The sequence below is a fragment of the Fukomys damarensis genome, unplaced genomic scaffold, assembly GCF_012274545.1.
Source record: "Fukomys damarensis isolate Sample0158 unplaced genomic scaffold, DMR_v1.0_HiC HiC_scaffold_17, whole genome shotgun sequence".
Taxonomy (NCBI): domain Eukaryota; kingdom Metazoa; phylum Chordata; class Mammalia; order Rodentia; family Bathyergidae; genus Fukomys; species Fukomys damarensis.
Window position 1 is genome coordinate 72,389,105 of NW_022900929.1, and position 26,765 is coordinate 72,415,869.

The window sequence follows — 26,765 nt, forward strand, 5'->3', positions numbered from 1 at the left end:
TATCTATCTCTGTGAAACAAATTACTCCAAAACTTAGTGGCTTAAAATAATAAACACAGATCACCTCACAGTTGTTATGAACCTGCTGTAATTGAAGAGCTGCTGAGCTGGGTTGCGTGACTTGGTGATTGGCAACCAAGACTAGGACTGCAGTCACTGGAAGTCACCCTGGGGCTGACATCTGCTCCGGAAGACAGCTCACTCTCACACCTGTTGGCAGGAGGCCTCAGATCCTCACCTCCGGCTGGTGCTTCTGGCTACACAGGCTTTTCCACACATCTGCTGGTGTATGTCCTTTTGGCATGGGAGCTGGCTTACCCCTGAACATTGGACTAAGGGCAAGTAAGGAGGACATCTTTTTATAACCTTTTCTCAGCAGTGGAATGTTGTCATGTTATTCTGTTCATCAAGGACCCATGGCTAGTCCCAGGAGGGCAACCAGGCTCCACTTCTTAACATGGAAGTAGTAAAAAAAAAAAAAAAAAAAAAAAAAAAAAAATTGTGTAACACATTTGTGTGCGTACTCTAAAACCTCCAAAGCCATCAGAGCTAATTTATAGGACAGTAGATCAGGGTACTGTCTCTACATGACTTCTGAAGGTCTAAATCTATCTATCTCATTGCTTTTGCTATGATGTTACTTTTTTTTTTTTGGTACTAGGGATGAAACTCGGGTCCTTGCGCTTGCAAGGCAGGCGGTGGCACCACTGAGCTAAATCCCCGGCCCATGATGTTACTTTTAATGACTACAAAATAAACCAAGATTGCCCTACCTTCCTACATCTCTTCTCCACTGCTACTGGTGACATTTTTTAGTCTTTTTTTGTATCTCTGCTTATTGATGGGATACTATCTTGAACAATAGTCACAGTCCTTGTATAAGTTTCTGGGCTTAGTTTACTGAGATGAAAAGATACAAAACATTTATTTAATCACATTTACGAACACAATTACAAATTTCAGTACATTTTCTAAAGGAGAATCTCTTCTCCACTGCTACTGGTGACATTTTTTAGTCTTTTTTTGTATCTCTGCTTATTGATGGGATACTATCTTGAACAATAGTCACAGTCCTTGTATAAGTTTCTGGGCTTAGTTTACTGAGATGAAAAGATACAAAACATTTATTTAATCACATTTACGAACACAATTACAAATTTCAGTACATTTTCTAAAGGAGAATAAGTGTCATAGATGGATATGAAAACACACACACACACACACACACACACACACACACACACACAGGAGCCAGGCAGGTGGCTGGGAGGCAGAGGCAGGAGGATTGTCATGAATTTGAGGTTGGCCTGGGCTACATGGTGAGTTCAAGGCCAGCCTGAACTCCATAGCAAGTCCCTGTCTCAAAAACAAACAAACAAAAAAGGGCTAGTGGAGCCAGGGGGAATACAGAAAATGCATCACAAGTTCGAATTTTACTATAGAGAACATGACAAAAAGAATAAAGGACAAAGAAGTTTAAAATATCAGTGAGAATGCTAAAATAATATGCTAGCATGTCATACGAGTTTGTTGAAATGAACTGAACTGACCTTTTTTTTCCCCTCTGCCTCTTCTCCTGTTCTTACCTCTTAATGACAGAAGTGACGACACGTTTTAATCTGGACAGACTAGTTTGACCAGTGGACTAGGAGTAACTGAGTGGGAGAAGGGACTATCCTTGCCCGGTTCATCTTTTGTTCATTGTCTGCTACAAAGCCCAATCATATTTAGAATAGAATAGACTATTCACGCAACGCCCATAACATTTTTCCTAATAAATTTGAAGACATCTTTTCATGGCATTTGGTCATTAATGCACATAAACCTGCAGTTTATTTGTAAAGTATAGGAAATAAATATATGCATGCATTGGCTTCTTTCATCATGCTGAGGATTGAAACCATGGCTTCATACACACTAGGCACATACCCTACTACTGAGCTACACCCTTAGCTCTGAAACAACAGTTTGAGAGAACACTATTGAGTGCTTAGTATGCGCTGGACATGGGTTAACAGCTCTAGGTACACAGTATTATCTTGATATGGCAACCTTTTGGATAGGTCCAATTTGCTCGCTTTACTAAGATATGGAGAGATAAAGCAATATCTCCAAAATCACAGCTATCTGAGACAGTTCATCGGAGGACCTCAAGGTTCCTGCCTTCAGTTTAGCATCTTTACCTAATATCTCATCCCCACTCTCTTCCGGTCTCACTGATCTCATTTGTCTTCCTAGAAGTGAGACATGCTCTTGTATCCTCCATTCCTGCTCTTTCTCTTTCCTCCACCCAGAGGGTCTTTCTCCACTTTGTTGCATAGCTGGTGCCTCTCCATCTCAGATGTCTGTTCACCTGCCACTAATAGCACCATGTTTCACTTTCACCACAGTGTTTATTTGCTCTAAAGTTATTATTTTTAATTCTCCCCACCAGATATGAGCAGATCTCTATCTCATTCATTGACTGAAATCGCCTCCTTCCTCTGTACCTGCAGGTGTTATACCAAAAACTACCTGTTACACCCATAAGCCATCGGACCCATTTTGAGGTATTACAACATTCCCTACTCCACTCCTTTCTCAAGTTTATTAGAGTCCTTGGTGGTTCCAGGAAAGCAACGACTTAATATCTAGGCCTCTCGGTAGCAACGCCCTGCTTTACCTAGATGAGACAGCAGAGGGCACTGTGGGCGGAGGCCTCCTTTGGCGCATTCTGACGCTCTAGGTGAATTTAGACATAGAGTCGAGAGCCTCCTAGTAGAGAGGCGGAGCCAACCGGAAGGAGGTGGAGCGGAACGTGGGCCCGCCTCCTCAGGCCGGCTCTCCCCTGCTTCGCCCCGCCTTTTGCCCCCCCGCCCTGGCGGCCATGGCCATTCCCGGCATCCCCTATGAGCGACGGCTTCTCATCATGGCGGACCCTAGAGATAAGGCGCTTCAGGACTACCGCAAGAAGCTGCTGGAGCACAAGGAGATCGACGGCCGTCTGAAGGAGTGTGAGTGCCCCTCTCTTTCCACATAATCTGGTCGTTGGACTCGATTCTGCCTCTGACAAAACGGAGGCCTCTGGCTGAGCCCGGCAGCCGAGCCCCGGAGATGGGAAGGCCTCGGTCCGGGGACAAGTCGCTTTGTCATCCGGCCCTGAGCTTGGGAGCTGCGCCCCTTCGAGAGTGGAGATGGTCCAGGCGGGTGCCGGTGACAGAGAACATCCACGGCCCTGACGTAAAAGTGGGAAAGGACCACAGCACGAGCGGGGAAGAGGTGGGCTAGGCGTATTTCCCGGGTCGGGGAGTGAAGACGCCGTGGGTCCCGGTGCCGGGCGCAGGGAGGACGCGCTAGTCAGGGAAGCTCCAGCGGAAGATGGGACCCCAGGGGCGGCTTGTTGCTGGTGTTGAAAGCCAAACTTGCAGCTTGAGAGAGAAGGGGTCCAGTGGTCACAGTAACCCCTGTTCTCTTTCTTCGTGTTTTATGATGTGCTCTACCAGGCAACTTTAAACCCCGAGCACTTAGGTTTTTAATCATAGCGCCTTCATTGAAAAGCCTGAATGGTTTAATTAAATTGAAAACCATAACCACACGATCCCGTGGAGACGCGTACTTGTTGACTCTCCTGTAGAGAACTAGGAAGTAATCTAGGTGGGTAGGTGAGGTGATGAAGGGTTTGTCATTTGGATTTGTAGTTGAAAATCCCCTGTGGAGATGTCAGTATCTTTTAAGAATGTAACTTGAAACCTACATGAGTAAATGAGTATTGCCAGTCAAAAAAATAAATGCTAACGAGCCTGGCGTGGTGGCACATGCCTGTAAGTAATCCCAGCACTCGGGAGGCTGAAGCAGGAGGATCGTTGTGAGTTTAAGACCAGCCTGGGCTACATAGTGAGTTTCAGGTCAGTCTCAACTACATAGTGAGACCCTGTCTCCACAAAAAAAGCTTTTTAAAAAATGTCACCTTTTGATTTTGTGGATATGAAATTTGTGTAAAGTAGACTGAAGTCAAGTGAGATGTGCTGATTTAAATGTACTAAATCATTGTTTAATTTAAAATGTTCAAATTATATTGTTTCAGTAAGGGAACAATTAAAAGAACTTACCAAGCAGTATGAAAAGTCTGAAAATGATCTGAAGGCCCTACAAAGTGTTGGGCAGGTAGGTTCTGGAGTTTGGGGTGTAGAGGGTGATGGCAATTCGCTTTATTTTTTAGCCATTAGCAAAGCATTTGTTTTTCTTTTCTATAGATTGTGGGTGAAGTGCTTAAACAATTAACTGAAGAAAAATGTAAGTATATTAAAATTAGTAAAAGAGGGCCGGGGATTTAGCTCAAGTGGTTCCACCACCTGCCTTGCAAGGTCCAGAGTTTGATCCCCCCCAAAAAAAAAAATTAGTAAAGAAAAATAACCAGCTTCCCCAGTTTTTGAAGTGCTTATTAGTTTAGTAACAGTAATTTAGGGAGATGATATTTTTGCATAGACTAAGTTTTGACTCTTGTCTTCTTGGGGGACAGAAATAAAACTAATCCCTCCATTGATGTAGAGATATATATATATATATATATACACACACACCCACACCCACACACACACACACACACACACACACACACGCACGTTCTATTTTTCAACTTACTCTTTTGTTTTTTCTTCTAGTCATTGTTAAAGCTACAAATGGACCAAGATATGTTGTGGGTTGTCGTCGACAGGTAATGCTTTACATTTGTATAGTGCTTTATAATTGGTAAGTGCTTTTATATCGGCAATATATCTGATTCTTGAGGTAAGCAGGTCAAGCATTGTATTGTGCCTGTAACTTTCAACAATGATTTGTTCATGCATGACTAATTATTTGCAAAGCCAGAATTCAAATGACAGGCTTTGACTCTTTATTTCCTATTTTCTTTTTAAATTTAATTTTATTGGTACATTTTAGGTATACGTTATAATGACATTCATCACTGGGGATTTGTACCTGTACCTAATATATATCTTGATTCTTAGTTTCCCTATATCCTGCCCTCCCTTCAACCCTTCCACCCTTCTCTATTTACGAAGTCTTTGTTTCCATTTTTTTCATTTTCTCATGTTAACTTCATTCCCCTTTCCTTTCCCCTACCTCTTTCCCCTTTTCACCTTTTCTTCCTATTTTACATTATCTATTATACATTTTGATCCTTATTTACACTTTCAGTATTTCCTACTGTATCACATTGCCCAGGTCAGATATGTGAACTTAGAAATCAAAGAATTTTAAAATTGAAAATAGATCATTCTATTTTAATGTCTCTTCTGAAGAGGACTTAAAATGTATTAGACACTATCAATTACCCACATTTTACATTTAAACATTCGAAAACGTTAAGGGCTGTAGTATGGCCTAAGTTAATTTTGTATGAGGTCATTTAGATTAGAACAGGCCAATTGAAAAAACTCTAAATTTTATATTGTAGTTATCTTTTAAATGCCAGCAAAATGCCAGATTAGAACCGTGATGGCAAATTTTTAAGGACTTTTAATAATAATAGACACCCAGCTTGGCACCGGTACTGTAGGTTTGCCACCACTGGCTTAGAATAATTCATAACCTCTGAAATCAATTTATGTACTATTCTGTCCTTTTGGAAATGTCCTGAGAGAGAAGGTTCCTATAAATTCACTCGAAGAGCTTTTGTTTATTAAGAATATTTGTTAATGTCGGATTCAGGTTTTAAAAGATTGATACAACATGGCTGTAGAAGAGAATTTATTTCAATTTGCACTGGGGATGGAACTCAGGTCCTTGCACTTGTGAAGCAGGCAGTGGAACCATTGAGCTAAATCCCTGGCCCTGTATAATAGAATTTAACCAAGGGACTAAATCTAATCTCAGGAGTTTGCCCAGCATAAATGTAGGAGACATTCTCTAAATGAAATACTAGATTCCTAATATGAAGGGGATGACTGTATGAAGGCAAGTGACGATTTGGAAATTGGGAAATACTAGAAACGTTAAAAATGTATATATCATGTACATGTAAATGTTAAAATGGCTTCACATTGATCTTTTTACTTTCTTAGATGTCTCAGCTACAAGCAATTTTAAAAGCTTAATCCATTATATTAAAGCCAGCATTTTATATACCTTCATTTTAATTGGTATAAATCCTAAATTTTCAGCTCTTTGTAAAATCCTGTGAAAAGTGGTCAGTAACACGATTCTGAAAATGTATTGGCAAACAGTCTTTTAAACTATCAAAAAGTAATTTTATTTTTGAAAAGTAATGTCTTGAAATATAAGGTGAACCTATTAGAGTCTATCCAATTTTAACCATGTGAATTTCTGTGCCTAATTAGATACACGCATAAATTGTTTAGTTTGCTTTAGCCTAATATATGAGGTACTTAGCATAAGATCTGGAGTAAGGCAAAAGCAGGAGTGCTCATTGCTGTGTTAGGGGGCTTAGGGTTCTTTGTGGTTTTTGTATTCTTCATTCTTCAGTACATTAATAATAAAAATCACGTAAGAGAAAATGAAGTGCATTTCCCTCCTATCTCTTATGATTATGTAACATACATTCTTTTCCCCCAAAGTTATACCTTTCGAAATCTAAAGGGTACATCTTTAAAATGCCTCTCTTTCCTTCCCCCAAAATGTTCATGAAGAGATTTTTGTGTAAATGCTTTGGTACTAATTCTCCAAATCACTTTACTACAGTGCCTAAATACAAATAATGAGCAAAATTACTGAGCCTTTTTTTTTTTTTGAAATGGGGCAAACTGGCTTTGAATTTGCTGTGAATTCCAAGCTGTCTTTGAACTTCGAATCTTCCTGCCTCAGCTTCCCTAATAATAGAATTACAGGCCTGTGCCACAAAGCTAGGCAGTAGTGAACTTTTGAAAGTAAAATTACAAAGTCAATTCAGTCTTTTTTTTTTTTTGCACTGAGGATTAGACTCAGGACCTCGTGTTTGCCAGGCAGGCACTGTGCCACTGAGCCATATCCTGGCCCGATTCAGTCTTCAAAAAGAAAGTTATTTCTAACTCAAACTTTGTGTATCAGTGATTTCACACAGATTATATAAAGGGCATTCTTTCAAGGGGAAGATGGAAATAACTTTAGATGATTACTTTATAAGCCCTTTTAGTGGCATGGAGTTATAATCTGATATTTGTGTTTGTTCATAATGGTTGAAAGAATATTGGGTCCTTAATATTAAGCTGTTGTTAGAGTGTTATTCTCCTTTTATGTCTCTATATAATACCTTTTCTTTCTTTTTTTCTTCAAAATTAGCTTGACAAAAGTAAGCTAAAGCCAGGAACAAGAGTTGCTTTGGATATGACTACACTAACTATCATGAGGTGGGTTTCTGATTCTATTTAGTTTACTTTTTATTTTCACAGAGGAAAGACTGGATCCGAAGTATATGCTTCTTGAAATCAATGAATATTTTACACTTCTAACCTTTTACTAATTTTTCTAATAATCCATTATCACAAATTTATTCTTTATTTATATTTTCTCACAGGCTAATAGTTTTTTGTTTGGTGTTTTGAGAGAGTCTTGCTTTGTAGTTCAGGCTACATTCAACTCAGTATGTAGCCCAGGCTGGCCTTGAACTCAGTGATCCTCCTGTCTCAGCCTCCAGAGAGGTGGAATCACAGGCAAGGACCACAATGCCCAGCCTCATTTCATTAATTTTTAATTCAGCATCCTTATAAGATCACATAGGGGTGCTTGAGTAGGTATTTATACTGTGTCTCAACTTACAAGTTGAGAAAAAAATTGACGTTTGCAAATTTCATTCTAGATATTTGCCAAGAGAGGTGGATCCATTAGTTTACAACATGTCTCATGAGGACCCTGGGAATGTTTCTTATTCTGAAATTGGAGGGCTATCAGAACAGATTCGGGAATTAAGAGAGGTTGGTATCATACGCTTTGATTGCTGACTTACAACAGTTCCTGATTTTTAAGATGCTTGAAGGGACTGACAGGATGAAAAATTACTTTTTTCCAAATAATAGTTACTGAACATGATATAGTCATATAATATTCATGCTGAGAGATGAATAGCACTGAAGTTCTAGCTCTGAAAATTATTAGTATTAGTTTGGTGATGATTTGATGTTGAAAAAATCTTTTTGTGGCAAAGAAGGTGGGAGGGAGAAAGCTAAGAATAATTGCTAGGATCTGATATTGCCATCTGTAGTTTTAATTATAGTATTATAGTCTACTGGGGGCAGAGCATATGTTAAGTATTACATGTTTTTCTGAGAAACTCATTAATGTTACCGTCTCAATGTTACAATAGGTTGTGCCTTAAATATTTTATTTTCTTAAAGCTGTTTGCTGCCATTTAGGAAAAATGTGGACTTTAGGATTGGCTTAAATCTAAGCTTTTAGATGAAGAATCAAACTAGGGTTATCTTGCGTTATGGCACAGATGGCTTCTTGACAATAGTCGGTAAAGCAAATTACATTGTCCTATTGATTTTATTCTAATATAAGGTAGAATTATTTATTTAAGGAATTAGTGAGAATGGTTAGATTATAGGCTGAGTATGTAGCTCAGTGGTAGGATGCTTGCCTAACATGCATATAGCCCTGGGTTTGTTTACTAGCACTAATAAAAATGAAGTTGAAAAAAAAAGTTGAAAAAACAAATTTATGTGGCTCTTTGAATAAAGAAGTTCTGATGAAGTAGCCTGCGGGTAAGGCATAGGAATTATCATATAAACAAGCATCCCAGGTATTGTGAGACCAGTTTTCTTTGACCACTTAGTTGTGGCAATAAGCCTGTTCTCACCTTCAGCTCAGTGAAAGGGCAGCGGAGTGAAGGTCAAGCATTTCATGAAACTGAAGATTTGGAAACTTGCCTCTGCCATGAGTGCATCACTTCTCCACAGAGAGGAAGAATCTCACATACTGAGACTTGTCAGCCACAGACACCTTCCCTTGTTCTAATCACACCTTATAGACATAGCTTTTCAATAGATGTTCTTTCAGGTTTTTGATACTGTGAATAATATAAGTTGGATGGTCAAATCCTCAATTTTTCTATTCTCCACTTTTCTTTCTTATGAATAAGCCTTGGAAGGGACACTGAGTAAAGCAAATTGCTCTTTTAAAGCTGCTATGGCACAGTGCAAACCAGTGAAACTTATATGCCTTTGGCTTCTTGGTGTTGATAACTTTCCAAGTCTGTTCCCCATTTTATCACTATTTGTGGTGTATTCCCACATGAAAGCTAGTATAGATCTTTTTTATTCACTGATTTTCTTTTTGTTGTGTAATTTTTCATTGAGGTATAATTTATATTCAGTCAGTGCATTGATTTTAAGCATATAAATGTTTTGATACATTATACTCCTGCTTATAATCTAGCGTATCGTTTATTAAAATAGCCGTTATTTAAAGTTTTTAGATTTAAGAGCTCATAAATCTGCCTTAAGGAAAACCTCTAATATAAATGTTCTTACATAGCATGGAAGCCTAGATGTCTTGTGACTTATGTGACTTATGACTCTGCTAATATTAGGCTGAAAATATATAAAATCTTTACTAACTTTAAGAATCATACAACTTCTTTTCTAGGTTATAGAATTACCTCTCACAAACCCAGAATTGTTCCAGCGTGTAGGAATAATACCCCCAAAAGGCTGTTTGTTATATGGACCACCAGGTTGGTATTGAATTATTTCTATCCCACCAATAAATGAAAGAATTTTAAGGAATAAGATAGGAATTCATTGTGGGCAGTTCCAACCCGCACTCCCTTCAGAGTAAGAATGGGTTGAGACTGTGTGGCTTCTGTTTCCTTGGGTACCCTCAATCCATTTGGTCTCAGTGCACACCTCTTAAGGGGCTGTGGGGTTCTGGTGCAGTATTTCCAAAGTGCAATTTACAGACATGGATGTCCCTGAGATACTTTCATGGGATCTGCAAAGTCAAAATTACTTTCATGATATTAAGATCCTATTTGGCTCCTCATGATGTTGACATCTGTGCTGATGGTGCAAAAGCAACATAGCTAAAGTTACTTGGGTCCCATAGTCTGATTCACTTGTCACTGTCATGTTCCTGAGGCCACACACTTGCAGTATAAGCAATTGCCAGTTTCACTAAAATCTTTTCATAAAGCAGTGAAAATTAATTTTATTAAATCTTCATTCTTAAATTATGTTTTTAAAAATGAAATATTACCACATTTTGTGACTTAATACCTTTTTTTAACATAACATCACTGTCCTCATACAAATATTTTATTCATGTTTTATGTTCTGTGTATTTAAAATGGAAAAAAGTTGTGTTATATATTGAAAAGGATAATTATCTCTAGGAAAACACTTGTGCAGTAGTGGAGGTGCCACCTGAGTAAGGTGCTTTTCTTGGGCTACCATTTGTACTTGAAAAGACAGTTTACAGTCTGGTCATTCAGACTGATTTGTTTACTGGCTAGAGATTACTGGTTGTTCAAATACCGGGCACATTTTTTTTCCGAAATGATGAGAGTGAGCTTGTCATGTTGAAGAAAATGGCTGAAGGGCTGGGGGGATTGCTCCAGGGATTGCCAAGCCTGTATGAGGGTGTTGGTTTGATCTCCAGCACTAAAGAATGAAAAGGAAAGAAGGAATGAAGAGGGAGAGGAGAAACAACTGATAACATCTTTTGCTAGTGACAATTTGAGCATTCAAGCAAAAACTTGAATTTTAAAAACTTTGACAGCTTTCTAATATGCTAATTCCTTTTTTCCCCCTGGCCCCCAGAATTGAACTTAGGACCTTGCACTTGTGAGGCGGGTGCAGTGTCACTGATCTAAATCCTCAGCCCTCTGATATGTTAATTCTTAGACTTTTCTGGTGATGTGGGCAGCTTCAATTTTTTTTTACTGTATAATTAAAAATCTCAACATTTAGAATATTTGCATAATTCACTGAGCCAGTAGTTTCCAAATAACCAGTGCTTAATGTTAAAAATAGCTGTATATCAAAATTCCATTCAAAGGGCAGGATAAGCTAATGTATTTTAAGGTATCAGAAGTTTTTATCATAGCTCATGTTGTAAGTAGGATTGGATATATTTTAAAAGTTCTATATGATAAGGGCTGTTGTCTAGATGAATGATAACACGTATTGCCAAGGGTGTAGAACATAGGGAACCCTTGCACACTTTTAATGGTGGTGTAAATTTGTGCAGCCAAAATAGTGTGGAGGTTCCTCAGAAAAGTAAAAACAGCATGTGGTCTAGCAGTCTTCTGGGTTTATCAGAAAGGAATTGAAATCAATGTTGAGATATCTGCATGACCATCTTCATTGAAGCACAATTCATAATACAGGATATGGAAACAACCTAAATGCTCATCACCTGATGAATAGCTAAAGAAAATGTGATATATGTACATGAAGAAATACCCTTTTAATCTTAGAAAAGAAGGAAGATCTGTAGTTTGTGATACCATGTATGAATCTAGAGAATACTAGGGGCTGAGGATTTGGCTCAGTGGGTCGATACCTGCCTCGCAAGCTCAAGGGCCTGAGTTTGATCCCTGGTACCCCTCCCCCCAAAAAAGTAGAATCTAGAGAATACTAAATGAAATAAATTCAAAAAAGACCAAAAAACCACATGCTCTCACTTGTGGAACTTTATTATTATTATTATTATTATTATTATTATTATTATTATTATTATTATTATTATTATTATTATTATTGGTTTTTTTTTTGTACTGGGGATCGAACTTAGGTCCTTGGGCTTGCAAGGCAGGCGGCGGAACCACTGAGCTAAAGCCCTGGCCCTCATGGAACTTTAAAGTTGAACTTATAAGCAGAGAGTCAAGTGTTGACCAGAAGCTGGTGGTGCGTTTGGCAGGAGCAAGGTGGCAGACAGATAGGAAATGTTGCATAGAAGATGCAAAATTCAGTTAGGAATATGTTCCTGTGATTTATTGGCCAAAGTGGTGACTATAATGTGTGGTTTGGTGGGGTTTTTTTTTCCTTTTTTTTGTTTTTTGCTCTGGGGGGGTTGCTGGCGATTAGATCTGGGACATTGTACATGATAGGCAGGTGCTATACCATTTTTCAAAAATAATGTAGTGATATTTGAAAATGGCTGAAAGAGTCACTTTAAATGGTCTTACCACACAGTAATGATAAATATATAAGATCATTTAATCATTCTACAACATATACATGTGTTGGTGTGATTTTTTTTTATATAACAAAACATTTATTACTACATTTAGTCATACATAATGACAACACTCATTGTAGGGAATTTGCACCTGTACATGATACATCTTGCCTCTTTTTTTCTCCTATTCCCCACCTCCCCTCCTTATGTACAAAAGCTTTGTTTCCATTTTTCCTTCTATTTTTCTTTTGTTTCTTGTCCCTTTCTTCCTTTCTCCCTTACTTTTCCCTTGTTCCTCTTCCCATTTGAATATTTTCTTCCCATTTCCGAATATCTATCTATCATACAGTTTACTCCTTATTTCCACTTTTGGTTTCTCACATCAGAGAAACAATGCAATAATTAAACGTGTGTCTGATTTATTTCACTTAAGAATATGGTCTCAAAGTGTATCCATTTAGATATAAATGTTTCAAGCTCATCCTTCATGTCAGAGTAGTACTCTGTTGTGTAGAAAAACACATCTTCTTTATTCATTTGTTGGTTGTTGGGCATTTGGGCTGTTTCCAAGTTTTAGCTGTTACAAATTGTGCCACTATAAACATGGGTGCGCATATATTGCTGTGGTATGATGCTTTTAATTCTTTTGGGAAGATACCCAGTGGGGGGATACCTGGGTCAAATGGAACTTTTAGTTTTAGTTTTTGAGGAATCTCCACACTGATTTCCATAGTGGTTGCACTAGTCTATATTCCCACCAACAGTGGTGAAGGGTTCCTTTTTCCTCACAGCCTCCCCAGCATTTGTTTTGGTTGATTTCTTAATACTCGCCATTCTTTCTGGGATGAGATGGAATTTCAGTGTTGCTTTCATCTGCATCTCTGGAATGGCCAGTGATGTTGAAAAATTTTTCATATATTTATTTACCATTTGTACTTCATCTGAGAATTGTCTGTTCATTTCAGATGCTTAATTTTAGATTGGTCTTTAAATTTGCAGAGTCTGTTTTTTGAGTTCTTTATACATCCTAGATATTAGTCTTTTGTTTCATGAACAGGTGTTAAAATTTTTCCCACACTGTAGGTGGTTTCTTTTGCTGTACAAAAGCTTTTTTTTTTTTTGTGACAGGGTCTCACTTATGTAGCTCAAGCTGTACTTGAACTCCCAGCAATCTTCCTGCCTGAACCTCCCAAGTGCTAGGATTACAGATGTGTGCCACCACATCTCTCTCTCTCTCTTTCTTATTCACCACATCTTTTAATAAAATGAGATCCCAGTTGATTCTTTCTGATAGTTTCTATGCAATTGGGGTTTTGTTCATAAAGTCTTTATCTACACCATTGTCTTCCAGAGACCTACCTATTCTATCTTCCAGTGGATTGTGTGTTTCTGTTTTAATATTTAGGTCTTTGATCCATTTTGATTTTAGGTTAGTGCATGTTGAAAGATCTGGGTCTAATTTCCATTTTTTTTTCATGTAGAAAGTCAGTTTTTCCAGCACCACTTGTTAAAGAGGCTGACATTTTAAATATGCACGATTATTTGTCAATTAAAATTAAATTATAAGAGATACACTGTGAGTAAAATTTAAAAATTTAACATTAATAATAAAAGTACATTGGAATTAAGTGAAAATTCTGTCTAGGATTTAACTTTAATATTGGAAAATTACTAGCAAAAGGGTTACATTCTTTAAAGGCTTTTGAAAATTTGTTTTCGTTTCCATCTAATCAGGACTTTCATCATTCCTAGGCACAGGGAAAACACTCTTGGCACGAGCTGTTGCTAGCCAGCTGGACTGCAATTTCTTAAAGGTAGAGGGAAGACTTTTTTGTAGTTGTTGAATTTAAATTTTATTTGAAATGCCTTATATTTATCATATTTTTCCTTTAATCAGGTTGTATCTAGTTCTATTGTAGACAAGTACATTGGTGAAAGTGCTCGTTTGATTAGAGAAATGTTTAATTATGCGAGGGACCATCAGCCATGCATCATTTTTATGGATGAAATAGATGCTATTGGTAAGAATAACACCTTTTAAAATTAATTTTAAATTTTTCAAAGTATTAGAGGAACTTTTTTAAACTCTTGAGGCAAGTCCCTCCCACTTACCCTGTAATTGTGACTTGATTGATATTGAGATCCCAAGGAATTGAATGATACTTTAAATGACTACAACGTTTAAGCAATTTTAACGAATAACCTTTGTATTGACAAAATGAGAAATATTATATCAAAACAATTTTGCTTTGTTAGTATAATTTTTATTTTTTAATTTTAATATTTTTAACCCCAGACACTATTACTATTCTGTTTCTTAAATGGTGGTTATGGAGGAAATGAATAGTACATATGAATTTTCAAATCTATTATTGTAGGTGGTCGTCGGTTTTCTGAGGGTACTTCAGCTGACAGAGAGATTCAGAGAACTTTAATGGAGGTAATATTTGATAAAGAACCCAATGTTTATTAGATGAAGCACATAACATTTAGAGGTCAAAATACACACAACAGTTTAAATGAAAATGTGATATTTGAAACTTTTTACAAAAATGAATACATTTTGGTATCAGAATAAGAAAATGACTAGTACTGGGGAGAGAAAGGTATAGGAGAGGTTGATCCGTGGGTACTCAGTTGCAGGTGGGTAAGAGCAAGAGGTTTTGTTGTGCTGTGATTGCACAATAGGGTGACTGTAGATAAGAATTACATATTATGTATTTCCAAAAGCTAGGAGCAATGTTTCAGAATATTTTCTTCATAAAGAAAACATTAAATGTTTGAGAAGATTGGTGTGTTTAGCCTGATTAAAAATTATATAATTTCATTAATGTAAATTAATGTTATGTTTTTATATATCAAGTAAGAAAGAGAAAATGGAAACTGAAAAATAAGACCTTGGCAATAAATTAATTGTACTTATGTAGGAATTTGTGATAAAAATTATTCTTTCTTGCTCTGTTGTTGAACTGAGAAGCAGTTAAAATAGTTTTAATAATCGAGGATTGATGATGGGATGGAAGAATGTACGTAAACTCTTTCCTCACATTTCCTTTTACCACTCCAAATTCTGTGAAAATGATTGCAGGACCCCAAATACATTTTATCAGTTCCACTAATAGAAACTAGGTAGCATAGATAATTCAGTGTCAAATTAAGTTATAAATCCTGAGAAATTTAAATTGAGGTATTTTGAAACTACAAATACTATTTTTCCCCCTTAGGGAAGTGATAAACGTTATCAGCTACATTGTCAAGCTAGCTATATATTTTATTTGTTTGTTATTTTGGTACGAGGGATTGAACTCGGGTTCTTGCGCTTGTGAGATATGCAGCAGAAACACTGAGCTAAATCCTCAGCCAAGCTAGCTATATTTTAAAGCATTTGTTAAGTGCAATAATATTATTTGAGAAAACCAGAAATCCAAAGAAATATTTTGATATCTCAGTATTTCTGTGTACAGTAGAATTATTAGATTCTCAATTCTGCATACTGTAGAATTATTTGAAGGGATAGGTTTATTATCAGTTTTTTATCAAAATCTTTGTATCCACATATCTTTTATTTCCTTTTTTTGTGGTACTAGGGATCCAATCTTGGGTCTTCATGCGGAGCTACATTCCAGCCCTTTTTTTATTTTTTATTTTGAGACAGGGTCCCACTGAATTACTAAAATTGTCCAGGTTGGGCTCAGATTTGTAATCTTCCTGCCTCAGCCTCCCAGAGGTTGAGGATGTACCTCAGTATAAAGGCTTTGGATTTATTCTAAATACTGAAAAAAAGATTGTTGATACTGGAAATCAAGTCCATATAGTTTACTTTCATAATTCTTGACTAGATGGCAGGAAACTTTCAGACGTATTAAATCTAGATAGCTGTATCAAGGCACATTATCTTGGAATTTTGAGGATCCAAGTATATATATTTTTAAAAACAGAATTGTATCAAATGATTATTCTGAAGGTCACATGTCTGTAGGTAACATCCTTGCTGGTATTAGGTGCATAAAAGGTATGTGTTTTAAGTAGTTAATGTTTTATAAAATCCATGATTTTTAATATTCTTAGTTACTGAATCAGATGGATGGATTTGATACTCTGCATAGAGTTAAAATGATCATGGCTACAAACAGACCAGATACACTGGACCCTGCATTGCTACGTCCAGGAAGATTAGATAGAAAAATACGTGAGTTAAACTTCTTTACTTGCTATCCATCTTACTTTGTCCATTTCTCTTTTTGTACTTCCTCTCACATCCACTTTATTAAACAACAACAAACTACTATAAAATAATTCTTTATTTCTTATTTTCAGATATTGATTTACCAAATGAACAAGCAAGATTAGATATATTGAAAATCCATGCAGGTCCCATTACAAAGCATGGTGAAATAGGTAAGGAAGTAACCAATTTTATATGTATTTACATTTTGATAAATGAAGCAAAACTACTATTGAATATTGATAGAATACCAAATCTAGTTTTAAATATAGCAAACATGGTGGTTTAAAATTCATCAGATATTTATTGAGCATGTACTATGTCCTAGGAATTGTAAGTGCTGGGAATATAAGCAATGAACAAAACAATTTCCTGACTTTAGAGGACTTCCATTCTTGTCAGGAAAGATAAAATAAGTAAAATATATAGTATATATCAGTGAGATTAAATGCTATAGAGAAAAAGAAAAAGGGGATAAGAAATATCAAGAGTAAGCATGAGTATGTACACTTTGGTGGAGGGGCGAGGAAGCACTTACAAAGCAGGTGGTTTTTAAACAACAGCCTGAAACAGAGAAGGAATTAGGCACACATACTGGGGAAAGACCATTTTGTGAAGGAAGGAGCAGCAAGTTAAAGGCACTGAGGCAGGTGAGTGCCTAGAACATTGCAGGAGCAGCAGAGAGGCCAGTGTTTCCCTGGAAGAGTCAGTGGAATAGTAGTAGCAGTTGAAGTCTTCGAGGTCATGGGGACCAGACTAGAATTTTATGGAAGTCATGGTGTGGGAACTTCTGCTTTTACTTTTTTTAAAAAAAATTATTTTTGGGCTGGTAGTAATAGGGATGCCATTGGAGGAGTGTGAGCAGAAGAAAGATAGGATCTTATATTTGGCTATTTTTAACTTTTTGTTAAAGAAACAAAAGTAGAGATAAAAGTATAATTGACTTCTAACTCCTACGTATTTATTCATCCACCATCTTCAATATTTATTTGCTTTTCTTAAGATTGTACCCAGCCAGACATGGTGATGCACACCTGTAATCCTAGCTATTTGGAAGGCTAAGGCAGGAGGATCGCAAGCTCAAGACCAACCTGGGCAACTTAATGAGACCCTATCTCAAAATAACAAATAAAAAGGGGTGGGGTGTGTGGCTCAGTGAGAGCTTGCCTGCCTTACATGAGTCCCAGGGTTCAACCCCTAGAACCATCAAAAAATAAAAAATAAAAAGAAGATTGTCCAGCCAGGCTACTATGTTCAAGAAAGTTTCTTTCCTTGTAGTTATTATAATACATGCTTAATTTAATTTGTGGGTTAGATTTTTCTCTACCTTTTACATTTACTTTTAGTTTTGAATGTGTATATTTTTAAAAAAGCAAATCCTAGGCATTATATCATTTTATCTATGAATATTTCAGAATTCAGTAAAGATTATTTTGACTAGGAGCACAAAGGTGGAAGCAGGAAAGTCAGGTGATTCCATAATCATGGTCAAAGGTGGTTTCAGGCTTCTTTACGCCCCCTAGTGTTACTGAAGTGTAATTGATAAGGACTTTAAAATGCTGGGGGCTGGGGAATTTAGCTCATTGGCCCCTTGTCTGCCTCCCAAGCGCAATATCCTGAGTTCATTCCCTGGTACTGGAAAAGAAACAAACAAAATAAAATGGTGAAACTCTGGATATATTTTGAAAGTAAGGGTGACGGACAGGATTTACTAATGAATTGAATGTGCGGTCATGGGGTGAAAAAAAAGAACGAAAAAATCTAAGATTTTGGCCCAAACAGCTGAAAAGATGGTGTTGCCATTACCAAATTGAGAAGACTGGGTTGGGATTATGTCTCAGTGATAGAACACTTACCTAGCATGTGCAAGGCCCCAAGTTTGATCCCCAGCACTGCAAAGAAAATAAGTAAATAAAATACATTTGAAAAGATTGTCAAGTTTAGGTTTCAGTAAGAGAAAAGAAGTTTAGGGTCTGGGGATGTAGCTCAGTGGCACTGCGCCTGCCTCCCAAGTGCAAGTTCAATCCTGGTTACCAAAAGAAAAAAAGAAAAAAAATTAGTTCTGAATGCATTGAGTTGTCCATCAGATATCCAAATAAAGTTAATTGAGTAGTAATCCTATAAGCATCTGAGTTCAGTGAGGCAGTATATGCTGCAGATACAGAGGTGGATGATAGCATAAAAGTATTCTTTAAAGTCTTGCAATTAGATATTTCCAAAGAGGTGAGTATGGATAGAGAACAGAAGAAAGCCAAAGACTGAACTTAGATAGTTATGACATTAAGAAGTTGAGCTCAATTAACAAACCTCACAGGAGTCTGAAGGCATAGGCACACAGATGGGAGTACAGCCTGGAGTGGATGATGTTCTGGAAGGTAAATGAAAGCTTCTCAAGGAGGGACTGATCACTGGTAAGTGCTGGTACTAGGTCAGATAAAATAGTTCTGAGAGACTTGGATTTCACAGTGTGGAAGCCATTGCTGACCTTGCTGAAAGTAGTTTCATTGGAGTTTTGGGAAGAAAAGCCTACTAAAGTGAATTTTACAGAGCTGGGGAGGAGAAGCATTGAATTTAGACGTTTCTTTTAATGAGTTGTGCAGAAGGGACAGGAGAAATGGGACAGTAGCTGGAAGGGAAGTGTAGCATTTACTTAAAGAGGGAAGAATTTGCACTTTTTTCTTTCTTTCTTTTTTTTTTTTTTAATGCTTCTTGGAATGACTTAAAGAGACTGCACTTTGCTTTTATTTATTTATTTATTTTTTGGTGCCAGGGATTGAACTCGGGTCCTTGCGCTTGCAAGGCAGGCCACCAAACCGCTGAGCTAAATCCCTGGCCCTGCACTTTGCTTTTAGAGTTGGCCCTGTCTTAGCATTTGTGATAAAGGAGGAAACGCAGAGTACATAGATGCTGATGCTGACAGGTTCTCAGATATGGTACTATCTATCACCTTAGGAAAACTTTCTTCTGAGTGCTTCTGTTTTCTCAGATAAATAGAATGCAAATTCTGAGTGAAGAGGAGGCGATATTGTTAGATATTTGAGGACAGAGAAGAAATTGCAAATAGTGAGGGACTGGAATAATATAGAAGCTAGCAAAAAGTATGCTGTTACCTGTATTAGGGGATTCTAGTATAATGGACAGGCAGTGTTAAAATCTTTTATAAATTGATGGTCCATAATGATTACAAATAATTGATTATTGTTCTTGTTCCTATGATAAATACTGATTTGAACAGAAGATATCAAATAATAGGTTTCTGCCACAAATACTGAGCTCTTGCTAGATCCCTCCTCTCAGGAAGCTTACAGTGAATTTGAACCTTATTAAATACTGATTAATAACGAGTATCTGCATAATTTCAAATAGAGATTGACCTTTATGGTCTGATAGAGTCTCTTGTCAGAGTTAGTCACAAAGTAGTAAGTAGCTCATGCTCTCTTTTTTCTTTCTGGTACCAGGAATTAAACTCAAACCTTGTGCTTGCCAGGTAGGCACTGTGCCACTGAGCTAAAATCCTGGCTCCTTATGCTCTCTTTTTTGTCTTCCTATTTTGTATCAAATCCTTGACTGCTAGACCAAACCTTTACCTCTTACATTCATGTCTGTCATGTAAGTAGGTAGAGAATGACTTAACCATTATTGTAGTGCTTGATCTGATATTACAGTACTTGAAAGTTGCACAAGGATGGATGTGATAAAATTATATCTGATGTCTGTTTTTGATGTACTGTACTTTACATTTGGCTTCGGTGGTTAAAGTAAGTTCCACTGTTCTAAATTGTTTTTGAAATTGCATATTTATTCAAATTAAAGTTTTAATGAGTCATAGTCAATATCTGAAGTTCGCATGTTCATAGTTGTTTCGCTGCATAGAAAGAGGTTGCAGTGCTTTTAGACCTTGATTATTCCTGGTTTTAAAGTTGCAGAAAAGGTCTGGGTGTGCATCTGACTAGTAGAGAGCTTGCCTAGCATGAGTGAGGCTGGGCTCTGCATAGATGTTCAATTTCAAAGTAAGGTCTTCCACGTAATTTTTCCATGTCATCATAAATCAAGAAAAGGCGTTATTTTTTGACTAATTTCTGGTATTTTTCCCAAAACAGATTATGAAGCAATTGTGAAACTTTCAGATGGCTTTAATGGAGCAGACCTGAGAAATGTTTGTACTGAAGCAGGTAAAGGTGTACAATTTTATTATTGACTTTGAGTTTTAAAATTTGCTAAAACTATTTTGAGTTTACCTAAAAGCAGAGCATGGGCCTTACATGGATTTTAGTATAATGTTTTTGGGGGAATTGATTCCTGGAGGCAAGTGAGGTGAAAGAGGGAAAGCTAATAGAAGGGTAAATACACATTGGGTTAGCTGCTGTAAGCAAAGGGTATTTTGATTTGGAGAAACATACAGAATGCCGTTAAGGATTACCTGCCAGAAAGATGGGAAGAATATAACATTTATTTACCAGCACTCCTCCCCCATTGGATGAGATGTGCCCATGGAGGTTGTCTTAGTTACTTTCTCATTGTAGTACTTGACACCCACAAATTAAAGGAGGAAAGGTTCAGCCCATAGTCAGCTGGGTTTGGGGCAGGGCAGCTTGGCAGAGAAGAAACAGTCCATGGCAGGGTAGGCAGGAGGCAGTGAAACAGTGAGCCTGCCTTCCTTTTTCCCCTTTTTATTCTGTCCAAGTTATAAGCCTGCTAGTGCCACTCATACTCGGGATGGGGCTTCCCTCTTCAGTAATTCCATCACCCGCAACTATGCTAAACCACTCAGTGGACTAATCCATTTAGCACACCCATAATCCAGTGTCACACACCTATTATCCAGCCAACTCCCAGAAGACTCCTATGAGCTCATGAGGCTTTGTGGGGGACATCTAGATATAAACCATAACAGGGATGTTAACTCCTTCGTACTTTTGGGTACCTCCTGACAGAATGTGGGTAACAGGCATGTGATAAGATACCGGCCCCCTGAAATAAGTCTGAGGGTTTATAGAACTGAGGCTGGAATTAGAATGGGCCAGCACCAGAGTTATCTGTTGCAGAACATCTGTTTTTGCATAGTAGTCTGAGCAGTAAGCTTTGAAAGACTGATTAATGAATTCTGTGATTATGAAGTTTGTATCAAATACAGGTTTTAAATATAATCCTCTCTGGTTGTGTGACACTATTTTTATTTCTGGTACAAGTAGCTTTAAAATCCTACCTAGAGTTACTTAGTTTTTGTTCTCCATGCAGAATCTTAAAATCTGGAAGAAAAAAAATCCTTAATATCTGAAAAACAAATTTCTGCAGTAGTTTTTATAATTACTAACTTCATGGGCTTCATGTTAATAACTGTTTTCTCAAGTATTACAGTGTGTGATTTCCTCTTGTCTTTCATATCATTTTAACATTCCTTGTAAATTTTTTTTGAGACAGGGTCTCACTATGTAGTTGAGGCTGACCTGGAACTCACTATGTAGCCCAGGCTGGTCTCAAACTCACAGCAATTCTCCTGCCTCGGCCTCCTGAGTGCTGGGATTACAGGCGTGTACCACCACATCTGGCCACATTCCTTGTAAATTTAACAGATGATATTTAAAAGATGTGGTATTGTTTTTTTTTTTTTTTTTTTTTTTTTTTTTTTTTTTTTTTTTTTTTGGTATCGGGGATTGAGCTTGGGTCCTTGCGCTTGTGAGACAGGCAGAAGAACCACTGAGCTAAATCCCTGGCCCAGTCATAGTTTCTTAGTACGAAGGTATTCACGGGTACATAGTGACTCATTATCTGGATCAGTGATCCTCAGGTTTAGAAACTGTCGATATAAATCATAGTAAATCATGAACATGCCAACTGGTCAATAAATAAAAATATTAAGAGGTAAACTCATATGCCTTGAACTAGAGTAATTTATGACATATCCTTTCCAAAATCTATCCCAGACCCAATTCTTATGGAAAGATTGGTTTGGTGAAATTGGAATCAAAACAAAAGCTGTTGTGTGATCTTAAAGGCTGATGCAGTCAAATTTTTGATACATACCTTTTCACATTTAAAACTTTTTTGAACCCTATTTTTAAACATAAAAACATAAAAATTACACACATTGATAGGGTACCACGTGATGTTTCGATACATGTATTCATTGTGTAATGTTTAGATCAGGCTAAACCTATCGCCTCAAACACTTAAAATATTCAGAATCCTTTTTACTGGCTTTTTGAAATGTGTAGCATCTAATTGTTGGTGTGCAGTGGAGCCAGAACATCTCATGCCTGTCTAACTGTAACATATCACCCTCTGATAGTTGTTTTCGCATTCCTTGGTGCCTCCTGTTCTCTCTAGTCCCTGGTAACCTCCACTGAATTCTCAACTTCTCTGAGATCAGCTTTTTTATATTCCCTGTATGAATGAGACACAGTACTTATATTTCTGTGCCTGACTTAATTTCACTTAACATAGTGAACTCTAGTTCAACCCATGTTGTTGCAAATGGTAGGATTTTATTCTTTTTTTGGCTGTATAATAGTCTACTATGTGAATATCACATTTTCTATATCTGTTCATCAGTTGATGTACACTTAAGTTCTTTCCATCTCTTAAAGGTTGTGAATAATGCTGCAATAAACATGGGAGAACACATGTTCCTCTTGTGCACATCTTTGGACAACACTTGTTTTCTGTCTTTGATAATAGTCATTCTTATTGGGGTGAAGTGATATTTAATTGTATCGATTTGCATATTTTAAAGAATTTATCTTACCATAGCTGGGCGTGGTAGCGCATGCCTGTAATCCCAGCACTCCCAGCACTCAGGAGGTTGAGGCAGGAGGATCACTGTGAGTTCCAGACCAGCCTGGGCTACATAGTGAGTTCCAGGTCAGTCTCAACTACATAGTGAGACCCTGTCTCGAAAAAAACAAAAAACAAAACAAAACAAAATAGCATTTATCTTATCATATTTCCAATAAAAAACTATAACTTATGTATGGACAAAAATACTAGCTTTTTAACTGAGTAGAACATTCATATCTGGAGTTACAGGAATTCTTACTTGGTTTTCTTTTTATTAGACTTTCATTTTTTTTATTACTTCTTTAAACTGAAATACATTTGATTCAGTTCTGGTTGCCTTTTTCATCTAAGTCTTGATGTTTTCCTCTTTTTTAGATTAAAGTGTATGTCATTTGTCAATGAACAATTATTTGAAAAAGTCAACAAACAGTAAGGTTTATGAAAATACTTTATTTGTCTGTAGCCTTCTAAACAAGTTTGAAACTTTTTATTAAAAAAAATCATTTTCATTCACCTGATTTCTAGTACAACATACAATGGCTATTATCAAAGAATGCTTATTATGGAAATCTAGAACAGGAAAAAAACTCTTGGAATCTAGGCCAACCCTCTTCTTACATATAAGGGAAAACTCAATTCAAGATAATCTTTAATGGAAATTTTAGTATGATTTGTGTGATTAGTAGTGATTTCATCATCTTCAGTTTATCATAAAAGTAAGATTGTCTCGGGCTGGGGATTTAGCTCAGAGGTTCAGTGGCCTGCCTTGCAAGCGCAAGGACCTGAGTTCACTCCCCGGTACCAAAAAAAAAAGATTGTCTCAAACATAACTAGTATTAAAAAAGAATCAAAGCTTTTATTCCTTGTCAGTATTTGACAATAATTTGTCAAAATTTTGGAATAAAATTTTGAGTTGTAATATGACTTGAATTTGTCATATAAAATATTAATTTGTGTATAAATAAAATAGATTTTTTTCTTTTTTTTTTTGGTACTGGGGATTGAACTCAGGTCCTTGCGCTTGCAAGGCAGGCCACCGAACTTCTGAGCTAAATCCCCAGCCCTTTAAATAAAATAGATTTTAATAGGTTAGTGATGGCTTTTATTTTTTTCTTTTGTCAAAGTCCATTGTTTCTGTATTTTCCATTCTTTAAGCCTTTGACTTTTAGCAAGGGACTGCTATGAAAATTACTGGAGATTTGTTTTTATCTGTAAATGTACTTCTTCCAGGGAATTGCTGCCTATAACATTAAGAACTGTCATTTAAAATGTGTATATGTTGTTGATAGTTTTGGGTTCATTTTTTATTTTTGTTTTTATTGAGAGGTACTGTTGGATACAGGGATTATTCAAGCCAGTTTTTAAATATTCAGGTAATTATCTCACCTGCTTTTGGTTTGGAAAATGATACCATAGCTGTGAAAGTTAATTGAACAAAAATTTGGTTTTTAACAAATCAAAAATACTGACTCAGGAGAAAATCTAGGCTCTGTATAATTATATTATTTTGTTTTCTTATAATGAACATAAAATTCACATATAATATATAGCAATTATGTTATTTTATTTTCCACAGGTATGTTTGCAATTCGTGCTGATCATGATTTTGTAGTTCAGGAAGACTTCATGAAAGCAGTCAGAAAAGTGGCTGATTCTAAGAAGCTAGAGTCAAAATTGGACTATAAACCTGTTTAATTTACTATAAGGTTTTTGATGGCTGCATGACAGATACTGACTTAATGTAAAAATGAAGTTAAGGGAAATAATGTGTGTATTGGCAATGATCTCAAAAGTGTATAAATAAAATGTATGTGAATAACAAAAACTAGTATGCAATTCAATTTTTAAAATTGGTACAGAAAAAATTTGTATGATAATGTTGCATTTATTGCAGCAGAAGTTATGAGTATTAAAGCTTTTCATATTTGCAGTGTGAGCATTTTGTAAAACATTAAAAATGGTTTGAAATGGTAGTATGAGAGCATTTCTTATGACTTATTTTATATCATTTGTTTTCCTCATCCTAAAAGAAAAATCGAATAAAACCTGTTTGATTTAGTTCTACATATTTTGTCTTTTCTAATAGTACATTTCCTGTGATTATTTTTTTAGGTTCTTCCCGAAGTAAACTATTCATTTTGATAACCTAGATGAAGTTGCAATTAGTAGGTTTTTGAATTTTATTTTAAAACAGTACCAACACTTGAAGTTCATAAAATCGTCTTACTATATATAACATAAATGCATATATATCTGGGTTTCCTTCCAGAAAGTATCTACTCTTCACCCACTGTGATGAGGCTGTTTAACTGAAAAAGTATGTATACAGACAGACATGACTTTAGGATTGTGATTAGAAGAAATATTTAATAGTTAATAAATATGGCTTGGTTTTGTTAGTATAGTAGTTCCCTTTTGAGAATGTTACCCTTGAGACCTTCCCAGAAAAATTCTCAATGCAGTTTTACATATACTGTAATTTCAAGAGATTTATTATTTCCCAAGCTCACCTGTGGAGTCTATAATATATATGGGTACAGGCAAAGAGTGTCCTTTGTAAGTGATGGTGATACCTGAAATATTCAAAAGTTCTGTTACCTACACACAATTCTTATTTCATGTGGCAGTAAGATTTAACAAATTACATAAGTGAATCATCACTGGGCATCAGTTGAGACACTGTTAAAAGGTACTGTTGAAAAAAATTAAGGTTTCATAAACGCTGAAGATCCAGCGAGACAAGACCTGATTAATTGTACGATTATTCTTCAATTTATGTTTATTAGGATATTTTCTGCCATTTATAAATGTTTAAAGTGGACATCAGTTTATATAGTGATAGCGAACATGGACAGTCAGACGGACCAGCTCAGTCAAATAATCCAGCAGTTTCCGTTGTGCTGGCGGCGTATTGCATATATGGACAGTACAGAAGTAATAGAATGAGGCCAGAGATTTAGCTCAGCGGCATAGCGCCTGTCTGGAAAAAGCGAGGTTCCCAGTTCGATCCTTGGTGCCAAAAAAAAAAAAAAAAAAAAAAAAAAAGAATGGCCTAAGTCAGTCGTGTGTGATTCAGCCATGCATTTAGTTAATCTTGCGTTTTTCCTTTAGTGCTGGTGGTGGTTTTTACTAATCTTAGGTATGGGTTCTTCCATTTCTAAGCTTGATTTTCTTCCCTGTTTAAAGTCAGAAAGCTTGATAGAATGGTAAATTTTAAAAAAGATAGTGAAAAGCATATGTTGAAATATGAGTAGACTCAGGAGAAACCGTAAGAGTATTCCATGCAAATTTCTGAGTGAAATCTATTTCGTATATGATGACTTTTTCTAAAATTTGCTATTTTGAGATTTTTTTTTCTAGGCAAACAGTTAAATTTCTAAGCTTTCTTAGAAGCCTGCCGTTTCTTTTACCTGTTTAAAGATGATGGGTGTTTAATTTTCTCTGTAGCATAACATGAGTTTAAAGCGAACTATTAATTTATTACACTTTTGGTTACAAATTCACTACAGGTTGGACAGCATTCTGAGAGAAGAAACGTTTTCCTTTTGGAGGGCAGTTCGTAGTGGGCAGGATGTTTGTTTGCTGTCCCACTGAAGGCGAGTCCAAGCCCTGGCAAGGGCCCTGCTGGTTCAGCCATGCCACTGCCTTTGCTAGGACCTTCACACGA

General features: G+C 36.6%; 1 protein-coding gene across 2 annotated transcripts; it reads left to right on the forward strand.

Annotated features, from left to right (window-relative positions):
- The first annotated feature begins 2,802 nt into the window (after nt 1-2,802).
- On the forward strand, nt 2,803-24,923 carry Psmc6 (proteasome 26S subunit, ATPase 6). Of its 2 annotated transcripts, none has more exons than XM_010632553.3 (14): nt 2,803-2,993; nt 4,064-4,143; nt 4,233-4,272; nt 4,641-4,693; nt 7,258-7,325; nt 7,775-7,889; nt 9,562-9,649; nt 13,831-13,910; nt 13,994-14,117; nt 14,475-14,536; nt 16,165-16,285; nt 16,414-16,494; nt 20,422-20,493; nt 24,675-24,923. In XM_010632553.3, the coding sequence occupies exons 1-14, from the start codon at nt 2,867-2,869 to the stop codon at nt 24,791-24,793; spliced, it is 1,230 nt and encodes a 409-aa protein (XP_010630855.1). In that variant the 5' UTR covers nt 2,803-2,866; the 3' UTR covers nt 24,794-24,923. The 2 variants fall into 2 exon arrangements, with proteins under 2 accessions (XP_010630855.1, XP_010630856.1); XM_010632554.3 differs by having other exon boundaries at nt 2,806-2,993; nt 13,849-13,910.
- Nucleotides 24,924-26,765: the final 1,842 nt, after the last annotated feature.

Coding starts and splice junctions, on each gene's coding strand:
- Psmc6 (XM_010632553.3), top strand. CDS start 2,867: ATGGCCATTCCCGGCATCCCCTATGAGCGACGGCTTCTCATCATGGCG. Junction 2,994..4,063: donor CGACGGCCGTCTGAAGGAGT/GTGAGTGCCCCT, acceptor ATATTGTTTCAG/TAAGGGAACAATTAAAAGAA. Junction 14,118..14,474: donor GGATGAAATAGATGCTATTG/GTAAGAATAACA, acceptor CTATTATTGTAG/GTGGTCGTCGGTTTTCTGAG.